This window comes from Vigna unguiculata, chromosome 3 (assembly GCF_037176805.1).
Source record: "Vigna unguiculata cultivar grain cowpea cultivar isolate G323 ecotype 2 chromosome 3, ASM3717680v1, whole genome shotgun sequence".
Classification (NCBI taxonomy): domain Eukaryota; kingdom Viridiplantae; phylum Streptophyta; class Magnoliopsida; order Fabales; family Fabaceae; genus Vigna; species Vigna unguiculata.
In genome coordinates, this window is record NC_140794.1 from 9,190,690 (window position 1) to 9,207,549 (window position 16,860).

Below are 16,860 nucleotides of genomic sequence, written 5' to 3' on the forward strand. Positions count from 1 at the left end.
ATCTTTTATTTGCTTAGAGGCCCCTAGACTCTTCTATATAAGGGGTGCTCCTAAACATGTAAAAGGGTTGAACATTTTGAAGTAAAAACACTCTTGTGTCTCAACCATTTGTGAGAGTTTCCTCCCTTGGGAGTGAATACTTTTAAGCCTTATCTTGCATAGCAAGTGGCGGCACACATCCACTCATCTTCAAGGTTGCCATGGCTTATAGCCTAGCCTTGTAGTGGCGTGCTTCTCACATTTTTACCATTTCTTTCCTTTCCATTTTATGTTTTCTTCTTCCTTTAATTGTTCTTGGTTTTCTATGGTTTATGTGCTTTCCATTTCCTTTTTGTTTTGAATCAATCCATCATCTTCTTCTCTTGAGCTTTGTGAAAGGAACCTTCACATCTAGATAGCTTGCTATCTTAATGTCCAGTGGGGATTTCACTTAGCTTTCTTAATCAACTCACACCATATTAAATAATCTTAAAAAGGAACAAGATAATCCTCCATCATTTGGTATCTAGAGCTTTGGTTGTCCTTGAATATGGTGTTTTCATGTTCTAACCTTGTCTTGTGTAGCTATCTTTGAATGGTCCACATAAAAACAATGCTGGCAGAAACTGTTCACGATTTTAAAAGATTAAACTGCACCTGCTCAGTGGTCCAAAAATTACGTTCTTGATGTCCAAAGAAAGCTCTGTTAGTCTAGTTTTTAACAAAAAAAGAACCAATGCATTTGGAGTTCTGTGAAGAGAGTTATGATTGAAATAGTGAGTAAAGGTCAGAGCTGCCGAGATCACCGCGAATCAACGTTTTTCAGGTTATGTTTGGCAGTTTTGGCTACTGTTTTTGTTACTCTTCTTACTCCTAAATGTTGTTGGATAACATGTCTTTGTGTGCTTAATCATTGACCTTCATTTCCAAAAGTTTAAATGCATGATAGCTACATGTTTGAGTCTTTAAATGTGTCTAACTTTTACTTGGGTCATATGTCATATGTTAACTTGAAGTTTTCTTATTCTTGTTTTTTCAAGTATTTGAATCTTGCTTTCACTTTATGTCTTGCTTGATGTATGCTCCATGAAATTGATTTTGGCCTAAAACTTGAGGAACTAAGTGTCCAAGCCACCTAAAACTCTTTCTCACCATTTTATGAAACTAGTTGTGAAAGCAGAAAAATTTGCACCAATTTTTGCCTAAAAACCGAGAGCAATCTTGCTCCTTGGTGAACTAAAAGTGTGTTTTTCACTAGGTGTTATGCTACTAGTTTTCATACTTGAGAATTGGGTGATATTGGCTAATTAGTTTCATGCTTTAACTTGGTTATGATCTTTCTTGGTGTATGCATGATTTAAGACTTGAAGATGCTTGTCAAGTACTTTCCATAGAGTCTTTAAAATGTGTTTTTCTTGTTTTAGTCTTGTTAAAAGTTTTGTCTCAAACTTTTCTTCTTTAGAGTTTAGCTTTCCTTGTTTTTGTGCTTTTCTTGCTTGTCACTAGGTGTTCTTTGTTTTGTCTTAGTAGTTTTCTCTTCTTGAAACTCTTGGGATGTTGTGGCCAAATCACTTGTATTGCATTTGAAAGGTTTTGAACAAGTTTTTAAAAGTGTTTGCTTCACTCCTTTGGTGGATTTTGAGTGCTAGCCTTGCCTTGTTACTTTAGGAGAGTGATCTAAACACTTGGGTTACATTTTGGGTTGGATTTGGTCTCGATTTTCATGTTGTCTAACCTCTAATCCCTTTATTTTGTCTCGGATTTGAGTGTTTTTGTTGTAGGAATCATGGCAAGTTCATCAAATGCACCTACACCAAACAAAAACAATACATTGATGAGATTGCTTTGGGATTTGGAGTTGTCTAGGAAGGAGGCCTTTGAACAATTGAGAAAAGACAATGAGCAAAGTGACCTAAGAATCCAAGAGCATATTCAAAGGCTTGAAGCTAGGGAGAAAGAAAGAGAGCCTAGGAAAAGAGGGCATTCTAGGCGCAACCCATCACAAGAGAAGCAAACTCCAAAGATTCCTAAGTTCTATGGTGGAAGTGATCCCAAAATCTTCCTTGATTGGGAAGCTAAAGTTGATCAAATTTTTATTGAAAATCATGTAAAGGATCAAGCACAAGTTGATCTAGTAGTTTTAGGATTTTACGAGTATGCCAATACTTGGTGGCATAAAGTTTGTAAGAATTATGACCAAGGGCCACCCGCGACTTCTTGGATGGACCTTAAAAATTTGATGCGCGCTAGATTTGTTCCTTCCTACTATAGGAGGGAGACTCTTTTGAAGCTCCAAAGGCTTCAACAAGGGTCCATGTGTGTGGATGAATATTACAAGTTAATGGAGTCCATGCTTCTAAAAGTAAGACTCCAATTTGAAAGTGAAGAGGAAAAGATAGCTAGATTTGTAAGTGGGTTAAGGAGGGACATACAAGATTTAGTAGAGTTATATGAGTACTCCTCTCTTGACAAAGTTTTACATTTGGCCACCAAAGTTGAAACTCAATTGCAAAAGAAAAAAGAGGCCAAGAGGAGTGGTTCATACAATGACTACTATTCTAGTACTTGGAAAGATAAAGAAAGAAAACATGATAAATTACCACTCAAGAGTTCCCAAAACCCACCTCCTAGGACTAATTCATCTAGGCCTTCTAATGAAACTCCTAATTCTTCTCAAGGTATAAGGATAAGTTCTATAAAATGTTTTAAGTGTTTGGGATATGGGCACATAGCTTCAAATTGTCCCACCAAAAGAACCATGGCCTTAAACCTTAAAAAAGAAGTAGATAGTGAACATTTTTCTCCCTCTTCCCCCAAAAGTACTTCTTCCCACACTTCTTCTTCAAGTGAAAGGATTAAACCCCTTGAAGGTGGATTGTTAATGATAAGGCACCAACTAAGACAAGTTTCCAAGGAACTTGATCCTTCTCAAAGATAAAACCTTTTTCATTCAAGGTGTCATATCAAAGACAAACTATGTCCCCTCCTCATAGATAATGGAAGTTGTGTAAATGTGGCTAGCACAAGGGTTGTGGACAAGCTTGGCTTGAAAACTATCCCTCATGCCAAGCCCTACAAGCTATCATGGCTTAAGGAAGAAGACATTAAAGTAACTCAACAAGTCCTCATTAACTTTTCAATTGGAAATTTTAAAGATGAGGTGTTATGTGATGTTATGTCTATGGAAGAAACTCATATTTTGTTAGGTAGGCCATGGCAATTTGATAGAAAAGTCTTTTATGATGGCCATGCTAACACCTATGTTTTCTCCTTCCAAGGCAAGAAGTTCACACTCCTACCTTTCTCACCCAATCAAGCAAATGAGGACCAAAATAAAGTGAAAGATAAGAGAAAAGATGAAAAAGAAAAAGAGCAAGTTACCTCCAAAGTGTTACTTGCCTCTAAAAAAAGATTTCCAAAGCAAGATGGACATCACCATTCTTTCTTGTCTTGCAAGGCTCAAAAGGAAGACCCAATGCGCAAGCATGAGAAGAAGAGTGGTCTAGAAAAGAGGGATGGCCTAACCAAAGCTAGGGGTAGTACCCTTAGAAAAGATGGAACAAGAGCTCATAAAACGGAGGCACAAAACCTCCCCCAAATCAAGTCAAGCTCCATCTACAAAGGCTTAAAGAATTTGTGGTCAAATTCTCTCCAAGGAGGGGAGGATGATGAAGGATTGACCCCAACCAAGGATGGAGGCACATGCTTAAGAACACTAAGCATGTTTAGAAAGGAAGTTCACTAATCCTTCATCCCTTTCATTTGTGTTTGTTATTTTTGATTCCCAAAGTTGACTTAGTTGAATCAACTTTAGTTGACTTGTTGACCTTTAACTAGGTTTGACTTGTTGACTATAGTTGACTTGACTTAAGCCAACATGCTAATCTATGTTTATTTGCTTTGTAGGTTAATTAGGAGTAAGAAAGCAATGTTAGGTGACGCATGGTGATTGGGGAGCATAAATGATGTGGAGGAGAGAGTAAAGCAAAAGCATAAAGCATAAAGTAAAAGGCATGAAGCAAGTGTACCTATGTACCTTTGGTCTCCTTTGTTTTTAGCACACTTTGGCCACTTTTTGGAGACATATGAGACATATTTTTTGTCTCCTTTTGTGCTAGAACGAAATTAGCCTTGCACACACCATAGTTAGCTCTTTTGTCTCTCATTTTTTGTAACCTTATTTGACCTAGTTTCTAGAAGCTAGGGTTAGGTTTTTGTAGAGACATCCTTAGGTATCTTTTATTTGCTTAGAGGCCCCTAGACTCTTCTATATAAGGGGTGCTCCTAAACATGTAAAAGGGTTGAACATTTTGAAGTAAAAACACTCTTGTGTCTCAATCATTTGTGAGAGTTTCCTCCCTTGGGAGTGAATACTTTTAAGCCTTATCTTGCATAGCAAGTGGCGGCACACATCCACTCATCTTCAAGGTTGCCATGGCTTATAGCCTAGCCTTGTAGTGGCGTGCTTCTCACATTTTTACCATTTCTTTCCTTTCCATTTTATGTTTTCTTCTTCCTTTAATTGTTCTTGGTTTTCTATGGTTTATGTGCTTTCCATTTCCTTTTTGTTTTGAATCAATCCATCATCTTCTTCTCTTGAGCTTTGTGAAAGGAACCTTCACATCTAGATAGCTTGCTATCTTAATGTCCAGTGGGGATTTCACTTAGCTTTCTTAATCAACTCACACCATATTCAATAATCTTAAAAAGGAACAAGATAATCCTTCATCATAATATCAGTGTATGAGGTGTGGGTTGCTTTCTAGGAGTCAAGATGAGATAACCACTCAAAGCTTCTTCTAGAATTCATGCTCTATTAGAAGTCAAGGGCTCAAAGGAGTATAATGGCTATACCGTGGTTGCTTTGGTTCTCTAAACCTAGGGTTTGGCCAAGATGATCTCTTCTTATCAGAGGGTCTCTTGTCTCTAGAATTTACTATGGTAGCATTTTGGAACTCCCTTAGCTCTTTTATTTGCATGTATTTGCAACCCTAGTTTTAAGTTCATCCATGATGGTAACCTCCCTAGTTATAGCCAAGAGCATACAAGAAGATGGATGTCATCTATGGAAGGTGGGTCCAAGCCCATATCTTTTGAGCCTATCTAGGTTATAATAATTAGAGTAGGTTTATTTTGGGCCTTGTATAATGGGCCAAGTAGTTTAGGTTTTCTTTTGGGCGTTGTATCATGGGCCAAGTAGTGTAGAATTTTTAGGCTTGGAAGAAGCCTATAAGGTGAGGTGCATTTGGAGAGTTGACCTAAGTCAAAAAGCACCTAAATAAAGACTTGCTCTCCAGGTGTGAGAGTCTTTCACCCTTGGGAGAGTAGTGGCCATGTGTCCTTCTCCTAATGGAGATGATTAATGTCCATGTGTCCTTGTCTTAATGGAGAGGATTAGTTGTCATGTGTCCTCTTCCAAATGAAGAGGATTTTAGCCTTGGTCTCCATATTTTGAGTATTAAGGTTTTGCTTCTCCACTTTGAAGATACATTTAAGGTTACCTTAGTCTATAAATAGAGTAGTCTCCCCTATGTAAATTCACATTTGGTTTGAGTAAAGTTAAGCTACCAATTTTGTGCCATACGACTCAACTTAGGTCATCAAAGGCTAGAGCACCCCTTCTAGGTTTTCTTTAGCCACCCTTCCTTAAAAGTTGGTCCAACCTCTCTTGAGAGCATCCAAACACCACGCCACATATACCATAGCCTCTCCCCCTTGCTTTAGTCATATCGCTTGGAGAAGGAGTCATCATCTCATCACATCAAAACCACCATATGTGCACCATATTTCCACCACCATCAAGCTTACGTAATCCATCAGCCATTTGGGAGTCTCCCTTTGGTTTGAGTCATATAGCTTGGAGGAGCTTATCCCACTAATTTATAACGACCACAGGTTTCTTGCACAAATTACAAAGAGTCCTGGTTGCAAAGCTATGTCGAGATGATGTAGTGCTACATCTAGTTTAAGATTGTGTATATTTAATGCAACTTTGCCAAAGCGCTTCATAAATACTTGTAACGATTTGTTCTTCTCTTGTCAAATTTTGACTAGTGAGAAAGAGGTGAGATGATGAGGTCTGTTGGTAGCGAATTGTATCTCAAAGTGAGTAACCAACATCTTGAAGCAATCTATAAAATTGGAAGGAAGTTGAGTAAACCAATTTACAGTTGGGCCCTTCAAAGATGTTGGGAAAACACGAAAAAAAATGACATCATCCAATGTGTACAACCTTACTCGTGTCACAAAGAAGTCCACAAGCTCATTGTATCCTGCATTATATTGATCCATAGTAAGACCTTTCCATCCTAGAGGGAGCTCCATCTCCATGATCCCATCCACGATAGGATGACGCTGTGAGGTTCCCATCCCTATAGAGGTTTGATAAGTGACAGTGTTCACTCTTGATCCCTCCCTCAATGTGGTGTCTTCCTCCTCTATCGCTCTCTGTCGATGCGACGTCTCGGTATTCCAAGATGTTTCCTCCCATTGTCTCTACATCATTTGATTTTCCTCTCTCAAAACATTTATTTCCTCTTCATTTTTTTCTTTTCTTTTCTTCTCGTTGAGGTTCCTTTGCATATCTACCATTAATCACATTTCAATTTGCCATATTCGTAATAGATACCATCTCTTCCAAACACAATTCGACCCCACGATAGGTGTCAAATGTTTTTGTATGGAATTGAATTTTCCTACAAGATCTGGTATATCCCTACTTCACTGTCTAATATGTCTCCTCGTAATCCTTAGATGAATCAAAAGAGGGGTGTGTACCTGCAAACTTCTAATGACACTTAAGTTCTTAAAAGTTAGTTTTTTTTAATGACACTTTAAGTTCTTAGAAGTTAACGTTTTCTTTCATTAATAAGTTTTAAATTAGGGTTAAATATGTTTTTGCTCTCTTAACTTTCAGTAAAAATTGAAATTAGTCCCTCTTTGAAATTTTGAACCAATTTAGTCTCCCATCTTTAGAAATGCGTGAATTTAGTTCTTTTAACCAAATTTCTTGTTTATGTGACCTTTCAAATACGTTTCTAAACTAAAATTGAAGCAAAAATGTGTCAAATAATGTAAACAATCCAAATACTAGCATGAAACACATTTAAAACATCAAATAAACTAAACAAAATTTGGTTAATAACTAAATTAACGCATTTCTAAAGTTGAGGGACTAAATTGTTAATTTTACTAAATGTTCAAGGACCAAACCCATATTTAACCTTTTAAATTAACTACAATTTATAGTTTTTGGCACTTTGTCATTTTTCTCATTTTCGCTAATAACTTTATTATTAGATGGGCACTGAAAATATAAAATGTTATCTAATGTTGTAGGTTGGATCGTTGTTCATGAGACATAATAAATGTTATTTATAATCATTTTTTTTCTTGACAAATAATATAAAAGAGTTTTAGGGAAGTCATTAATTTTGTATGGATTTATTAAATAATAGCTAGAAATTTTTTTAGGAAAGTATATATTGAAATTGAAAAATGTCGATTACAATTAATTATGAATTGCAAGAAAATGTACTCATAATAAAAATAAGAGTTGAATATGTTTTTTATAATTTTTAGTAAAAATTAGAATTAGTCTTTCTTAGAAACTTTGTACAAATTTATTTCTCTATTTTTAGAAATGTGTGAATTTAGTCATTTTAATCAAATTTTGTTAAATTTATTTGACGTTTCAAATACATTTCCCAACTAACATTAAAGCATAAATGTTTCATATAGTGTAAATAACTCAAATGCTATTATGAAACATGTTTAAAATGTCAATTAAATTTAATAAAATTTGATTAAAAAAACTAAGTTTATGCATTTATAAAGTTAGAGGACTAAATTCAAAGTTTCAAAAATAAACTAATTCCAATTTTCACTTAAAATTAAAAGACAAAAACATATTTAATCTTAAAAATAAATAATAATATATTTTGAGGGTATTTTTAATTGATTTTGTTTAAATTTTGATATTAATTCAAATCAAGAGCACCACCCACAAGTCTTGTAATAAAGGTCATCTCACTTAGTGTGATATCTTCATATACATAGATACTCAATCAAATTATATTGATATAACCTGCATCCATTATAGCATACATGTAACATACATCAATAACTTTAATATAATGATTTGATCTCAAAACTCACAGTTGAATTAAAACATATATGATAAACAATAGCTGCAATTTTATATTGATATGAATTATTTGATACATATATAGTTTAAAAATGACCTAATATGCACTATTAAAATATAAAATAATATGAATGATTTAACAATTTCTTTATATAAAAATTTGGATAGAATATAAGTATGTTGTATTTAAGTAAATTTCTCCTTAAACACGTTTGCATAAAGTGATTTTATTTTTCCAAATAAAACATTTAATTCTATTCATTTATAATTTTCATTCATTTCAAATATCATTTCTAAATTTCAATTCCACAAAGTTTTAAATCTTAATATATTATATTAAATTGAATATATTTTTACCTTTTAGATAAACACTTTTTTTTTTAAATTACTTTAACTTCAGATAAAAATTGATTTCAAATAAAAAAAGTCCACCAAATCAGTAAAGATATTATGTTTTAATTGCAATAATCCATTTTTATAATTTTTTTACAGATTTCAAAATTGTCTCTAATTTATTGTCCAATATAATAAAAATCTATTGTTCTCCTTTATTTATTTTAGTTAAATACTAAAATTTCTTAATATTACCAAAAAAAAATCACACATTTGAATTTAATCATAATAATTCATATATAATTTAATAGTCTAGATTTGTTCTTTTGATCTTTTATCATAATTAATAATTTTGATCCTTCCATACTGAATTTCAAGAGAAGAATACACAGATATATTGATTGTGGATCTCAGCTACAGGAAATTCCATCCCAGAGGATACAGACTCATAACATTTAATTAGTCTCAAAAGTGGCGAAAACTCAAGTAGACATGATGAAATGAACAAAATTTTCTGATTTACAGATTGCTGAGTTCTGCTTGTAAGATGTTCAATGTCTCAAGAAACTCCGTATTTGGAGTAATCACGGTATGGAAGACAAGTACCATCGAAACATCGATAGGATTACACTGCCATTCATCTACATTAGCAGAGCGATTCTGCAATCTATAAAATAAACGCTTTCATGGCAGGAAAAAGAGGAATAATACAAATACAGTGAATAAGAATTATGAGATGTCATCATGAAAGTAAAATAGGTCCATTCTCAGCTGCTGTTGAGGTTTTGCCAAAATTATTATGATGCCTTGTCAGCTGAATATCTCGTGAAAAATGGGTCCTTGCTTTTGCATAAGGGGCTCCTCTTGCTGCAAGAACAAAGGAGAACAAATTTAAATTCAATAGTCTTAATGTTTTTTGCTTCTCAAGGTCATCCGTGGAGTTACCAAAGAACATATTGGTAAAATGGGCCAACAAATTAGACTGATCAAATACAGTACCAGGCAGCAAATTTTGAGTTAAATTAATTCTGGAAAATGTTAGTCCAACCTATGTTTTCTTTGATCAAATTTAAACTAGTTTAATCGTGTGCTGTGTATGGGTGTCTCAGAGGTTTAAGCAACTCAAAAGAAGAGATACATCCACAGGTAACAGTGCATAACATCTTAAATTGGTAACATCCATAGTTATTATAGAAGTTAACAAGTTTACCACATACATGTTTTGTGTGATTGAATGACGGTGCAAAATTTTTACATTTCAATTACCTATTATCTTTTAAACTTTCCAAGATATTTCAAATGATTATTCTACAAAAATTAAATAGACCCAAGCATGGTAAATAGAGATGGAAGTAGAACATAGAATGCTTTATTAGTGTAACTGTGTCTATAAATTATGAATATCCCTTACCTGCAATTTTCTGCGCTCGGAGGATATTGTGCCGCCTTTTCAACCAACAAACTAAACAGGTAGTAAGAAGGAAAAATGTAAATGAAGCCCCTAATCCAATGCCAACTTTACCACCGGAAGAAAGATGAGAACCACATGTAGGTAATCCAGGTATACCACACAGACCTGCGTTGTCCGTAAAACTGCAGACATCGACAAGTCAAAAAGTTAGAAATATTTGTTATTTAGTAAAAAAACAAAGTGAACAAACATGTACGCGAGGAATATCCTATCATTTTCAGTAACTGTCTGTAGTTTAATGTCTGATAACATACTTGAAGCTAGCTCTGTACAGTAGTCTTCCTCCTAGAGTTGCCGGGACCCTTTCAGATAGGAGGTTGCTGTTAAGGTTCCTGCATGAAGACATTTTGATACAGATTTGTCGTCCTCGTATGTGTTTTATGGGTTAGTTAAACATTGGAGAATCTTACAGTCTTTGCAATGACGATAACTGTCCAAGGCTTTCTGGAATTGATCCATTGAAAAAGTTGTAGGATAGGTCACTGCATCATTACATGGCATTCAGAAATGACAATAACATGATAGTCAAAGCCAGGACAACAATTCATGGAACAAGTTTCCCACCTTTTGGAAGCATATAACAATGAAAACAATATCATGAGAAAAAGGGGAAGAGATTACGTAACAGCACTTGCAGGCTATTTATGGTACCAAGTGAAGATGGAATTGCTCCATGGATGTCGTTCCTACTCAGGTTTCTGCAGTTCATAAGCAAATTAGCACAAGATAAGGGAAAATAAGTATGGTGGTTGCTTCTGTATGTTGAAGAATAGTGAGTTAAAAATTGAAAGAATGTTTTTAATAACAAAATTGAAAGAAATATATACACACTCCCACACACTCACATAGGAGAGGAATCAAGTTCATCCAAGAATACTTTGAAAGAGTAACTCTATACTCACCATTTATGTTAAAAAACTAAAGTCTAATTGTAAGTTACTCACTGCAACTATTAGTTTAAAAAAACTGAAAGATAAAATGGGGAACAACTCTTTGGTCCGTCCTGGTGCTTGGCATCCAACATATCCGACAAATTATTGAACTCATGAAATATTAACCAACTAAATTGTAAACAAACTATGGAAATAATATGGTTTTTAGGTCAGATATAGGTAATGCTGGAAATAACAAACTCACGTTAATCTGTCAAGCAACCCATATATCCCCATCTCATCATGAGATATATAAACCTAACCCTGGACTGACATAAAAATATTGGTCATTAACTTTCTAATACAGAAGTATAACTTCCTAATTCAGAACTTATTCCTAAGTTGGTTTTGCAATGAATACATTAAGCATAATGCATACATGATTCATGCATGCATTGAACAAAATATTTACTCATATCTTTTTCCAAAATACTTAAAAACATATCTGGAACTCACAAGATTTGTAGATTAGGTAGTTTGGATATGTCATCTGGTAAGAAACCTTTCAGACCTTGATTGTCTAGACCACTGTTCATCAACAGACGAAGCAATCAATGACTAGATATAAAAAGAAAAACAATATACTGAGATAGAATATTCAAAATGATAAATAAATTAACAGTTCTCAACACAAACCACAACGTCTTTGTAGCATAGTGTAACCAATCTCTTAACAAGCGGTGGGTGTAGTTCTACACTTTTTTAGGATTAATACTTAAAACATACTTTTACCCCATAAATGCGATACTCATTTTTAATTTGATAACTATATTACTACTGGGAAGTATAGTAAGGTACCAAACTAAATAATTCCCATGTACACGATCTAAAGTATAGCATTTCTAATTCTTATATATGTAACACTTTTTCGAATCCATACACATGTGTTTTACCTCCAACGATCATAAAAAGAGGGATTAATTTGAGAACTATTCTCATATAGGGGTGTAACTTTGAGCACTTCATCTTGAACTTTTAACCTTTTTAAAGAAAATGAAATTGACCAAAAGGAATTTAAGAATCGGAAGGTCCAATTAGGGTTACTCCCCCAAATGAGAAGCACCTCATAGAACAAAGTAAAAATAAGTTACACTTTCTGAACAAGTTAAAAAGAAAGCCTTGAGCAAGCCATATATTAACTAGTTTACGTGTAAGCTGTGATCGTGCAAACGTAAATGCATACAGCTAAAACACAAAAATCTTCTCTTTCTCTTCCCATAGAAGGGCATCCATTTCCTTAATCTAGAGGCTCTTATGCTGAACAAATAAAATACTTTTGGATTTGGTGCCAACTACAGCGAACAAATTGATCAAGTGAAAGAGAATAAAAGAATTATTGAGAACTGAATTATAGGCTACTACGGAATCAAATGAACAAAAATACAAAAACGCTTTACATAGGGATAACAAGAAATTACAGTCCATCAATGACCCAGCTGCCACGACTTTTGTTTAATTGGCAACCCACTCCACTCCATGGATGTTGTTGAGGAACACAAGGATCACCATTCCACCCAAACCTGGGTGGAAGCCTCAATGCCTTCTTCAATGCTTGTAAAGCACTAACTAGAGTAAAGATAATAATAAACTTGCAAAAGTTAATATTCATTCGAATTACAAAAAGTAGCATTTGCTATTATAGTACCATTAGGAGTTCATGAAATAGAAAATATGTAAATGGAAGAAGTATTATAAAACATATGATCAATATAGGAAAAACTCCAAAAGCAGTCAATAAAGGAAAAGTATAATGAGACAAAGAGATCTAACATGTTTGATTGGCATAAATTCCATGGTCTACTTTTGACAAGCTCTCCCAAAAATTGGAGTTTCTTGAGATATATTAATTGATTAGAAATAAAAAGAAGCTGCATAACTCTACATGACTAATACAGCTCCCAAGCACATGCACATAATGCTATCTGTCACCTCCAATGACCAAACACTAAACTTGATAGTGGATATTTTAAAGTCATTGAAGTTCTCTACCAAATTCAATATATGTTATCTTTAATAATACAATAAATACCACACAACCTAGTATGAACTGTTGTTGAAAAAACTGTAACAGTAGTAGGGATGAGCACCCATACCTTCCTCTAATACAGTCTTTGACTCAGCCATTATAACCTCAAATATCTCAATAGCGTTGATTATGGCAAGATTACCTTCCTTTGGCTTCAATTTTATTGTTAGAGTCCTCCCATCAACAGAAACAGTAGTATTAAGCACAAGGGCAGTATAGATATCCCCACTCAATTCTACAATGTCAACATGTTGGAATGCAAGAACACCATTTATTTCAATATCAAAGATCCTTTGCCCCGCAGTAGTCACTGAATAATCAATCTCTGCAAAATGTAACCAAACAGAATAGTTTCTGTTGGGATCCACCTCTAATGTATAAGTTAAATCAGGTTGATTATTAGTACTGACAAGCGCTGACTGGTAAAGGGTTTCTGGATAGAAGTTTGGCGTATGTGAAGCATGTTTGATTCTAGTTTCAACAGATCTAGGTTGAACAGACTCTGAATCCTCACCAAAAGTTTTAATGCGTTGCCAAAATCTGTCCCCTCCCCAGGGATCCCCTTCATAATCTACGTCAAACTTTGACTGTCCAAAACCACAACTCAGTCTTTTAATTGTTCTAAGTATCAACCCTTGACTCCAACGGGGAACAAAATAATAGGCCTTATCATCAATTTGAAGAATCTCGATAGAAAGGATAGCGGGATCCCCATGACCAGTGCTATGGAAACAGATTGAGACAGAGTCATCAGTAAGAAACACTAGCGCCTCAACAAATACTTGATCAGCCTGATGGGTCCAACCAGATTTCAAAGAATATATCTGCGTGCCTTCAATAGAAATGTCAAATAGAGGCTCAACAATGGTACCTCTAGACTGACCAACAAGTCCAAAGAAGATTCTGATTGAGTAGTGACCCTTTGGCACCTTATTAATGACGTAACAATTTTGTGGACCTTCAGACAAAGGAAAATAGCGTAGGGTGTTGAGTGGTGGGGTGATGTAACTTGGAAGAGTTGCATTAGCGACTATGCCACCCGTAAAGCCAAAATCTTCACGCCAATGGGTATTGGTTGGTCTTGTTTGAACATTTTGACGAGCCCCACAGCTTATGCGCACAGCAAATGGATCTGCAGTGATTTGAACCAAATCAAAACTGGGAAAAAACAAAATATTCGTACACAGCTTTTGAAAACAATAATCCTCTATGGTAACCGCAAGTTTAACACTAAGATTCACTAAGAAAAGATAATAGGTACAACCATGTAGAAACTGCTTCTGCAGTGGTAAATGTCAACATGAATTTCGTCCATTGCCAATAGACTGCGAAAAAGAAATTCCGTCCCTTGGCTTAAATGATGACGAATTAAATGCAATGGTTTCCTTAACATGATTGCTAATTTAAAGCGTAACAGACAAACCAAACCCGACAAATTTCAATATGGTAAAAGTTAATATTCATCAGAAATTCAGAATAATAATGGTGTTTAACAAACTTTCACTAACCGGAAAATTTTCAGAGAAAATTGTTGAAAATACTACATCTGTTTCATATTTACTGATGCTTAAGTTAATGCACACAGATAAAGAAACACTTAATCAATGTGAAATATTATTAGAATTAAAATAATTTAGTAATTGGCAATAAACTCCCCTGTTGTCGATATCATTAAATAAGAGCGTAAGTAAAAAAAAATATTAGCATTTGCATAGCCTAGTTTTGAAACAAAAGGAAAGGGCTAAAACATCGACATAGAAGTGAGGTCATAACCGGTTTAAAGTTTCAGCGGTTGGACAAGCTTACAACTCTTAATCTTCTTAAGATCAAAGCAATGAAAGCATTGAGAAAATTCCACAATCCAAATTTGATGAAGAAAACAGTAAAGCTCCACTTCATGGCGCATAAAGGACAGAGAAAAGAGAAGAAGGAGAGAGCTGAGGTTCACCTTGCCGTGCAGAACAGGAAACACTAGCGAAGCAGAGCATCATCCATAGCCGAAGAAATTGAAGAAGCATTGCGGTGGATTCGGCTTCCTCGCTTTTCTCCCTCTACAACTTCTTCCTCTTCTGTCTTTTTCTCTCTCTCATTCATCGTGTCCCCATTTTTGTTGAGTGCTTTTTCTAGAGAGAGAAAGATGAGAGAGAGAGTGTGGGGTGTACGCACTTTTGCACACCACGCTAGGAAAATCTTCTTCGTTCAAGTTTACTCGCGGCGCCAAAGAAACGAACACAGTGGTGTCCTTGCTGCTGAGCCTCATCATAACCCATGTACTTACAATCGCACGGTGCAGATATGCTCCAAGTGTCAACTCAACACCGTATCTATATTAATCTTATATATTATTTAAGCAAACTTTTCAATTAAAACTTAAAACTCCCAGAGAGAAAAAAAAATCCCTTAAAACTTAAGCACAAATTTAAAAAAAAAAAAAACATAAAAAATATATCATAAGTTTCTACTAAATTGAACTGTAAATAAATTTACTTTCCTTTTATTTTCTTAAAAAATTCGTATGAAAAGTTTGTTCGTGATCTCATTTATTTAAGATTAGGTAAATTAGGTGTTAGAGGGAGATTTGACCTTATTTATTGTTGGGATTCAAAGCGTCAATGAAAAATTAAAAATGTTTTATGATGGAAGAAAAAATACCCATATTATTAATATTGAGAACTGAACAATATGATTATTGTGGACGATGATGATGATACTGCTTTAAGATCAGACGGTGCAGAATAGTCGTCGATGCTTGATTGAACTTTTTGACTTCTGACCTACACTTGGGTAGTGGGAGAGGGATTTGTGCGCAATCACCGGAGAGTGTGTGTGTGTGATTTTCGCTTATATCTTTTGGATATTTCAAAAACTGTTATACAGCAAAGAATTGACTAAGATTATAAAATTTAAAGATATTTACTTTTATAATTTTGTAAATTTTATCATTTAATTTTTCCTTTTACAAATATGTTAAATTATGTATTTTATCATAAAATTTTTATAATTTAGTCAATTTTATTACCAAAGTTTTAATTTCACAAATTTGTGATCCAACTTTTAATTTTACCAATGAGATTTTAATTTAGTCAAATTTAAAAAATCTAAATTTAAAAATTATACACAACTTTTCCATCCATCAACTGAATGCCAATTTAATTAAAATAGTAATTTGTAGAGTTTGCAATATTTTCTGTGATAAATTTTAGGCTATTTGTGGTCTAGAGGAAAGTTCTAGTATTGTTTTAGTTAACTATTTGCAATCTTCTTAGTTATTATAACTTATTTATAATGTATTATTATTTTGAAAAATAAGTTTTAGTGTTTAACATAAGATAAGTAGGAATTTTAAAAGTGGATGCAATGGAAAATAAAGTGTTATGATTCTAAACTTGTTCCTCAAAATAAAATATAAATAATTTAGTGTTTAACAGCAGAGATATTGCTCGGCACTTTTAATAAATTTATTTGAAAATTTATATTTAATTTACTAATTATATCATCACGTTGTCATAAACTAACATTTAATTGACATAAATGTTAAATGTATTTAACTTCAAAAAATTTAGTTGATAAAATTCACAAAAATCAAAATTTAAATGATAAATATGAAACTGAACACTCAAGGGAAAAATTCTTGAAATTAAAAGTTCAATATTAAAATTATAAAACATAACCAAAATTAAAATTTATGACAAAACTATTTTTTATTATTTCGTTTTCTTATACTATACAAGAATTAAAAATAGTATTTTAGAACTGATGGTGTTTTTTAAATATTAATACTTATTATTTTAATATACAAGACTTAAAAATAGTATTATAGAATTGATCATGTTTTTTAAATATCAATACTTATTATTTTAATATTAAAATGTTTTAGTATAATAGAAAAGTTTAGAAGTCATTTTCATTATTTAAAAATACTTATTCCTATAAAAATCACATGTTTAGAGTTCTCTCACTTATCTCTATGTTT

At 33.6% G+C, this 16,860-nt stretch overlaps 1 protein-coding gene across 1 annotated transcript; it reads right to left on the reverse strand.

The window, feature by feature from the left end:
• Positions 1-8,959: 8,959 nt before the first annotated feature.
• On the reverse strand, positions 8,960-15,100 carry LOC114175955 (receptor-like protein 4). Its single transcript, XM_028060811.2, has 9 exons — positions 14,836-15,100; positions 12,955-14,019; positions 12,280-12,427; positions 11,318-11,389; positions 10,556-10,627; positions 10,340-10,411; positions 10,184-10,261; positions 9,870-10,051; positions 8,960-9,325 (listed from the first exon to the last, which is right to left on the reverse strand). Exons 1-9 carry the CDS (start codon positions 14,903-14,905, stop codon positions 9,201-9,203), a joined length of 1,884 nt encoding a protein of 627 aa, XP_027916612.1. The 5' UTR covers positions 14,906-15,100; the 3' UTR covers positions 8,960-9,200.
• Between the last annotated feature and the right edge of the window lie 1,760 nt (positions 15,101-16,860).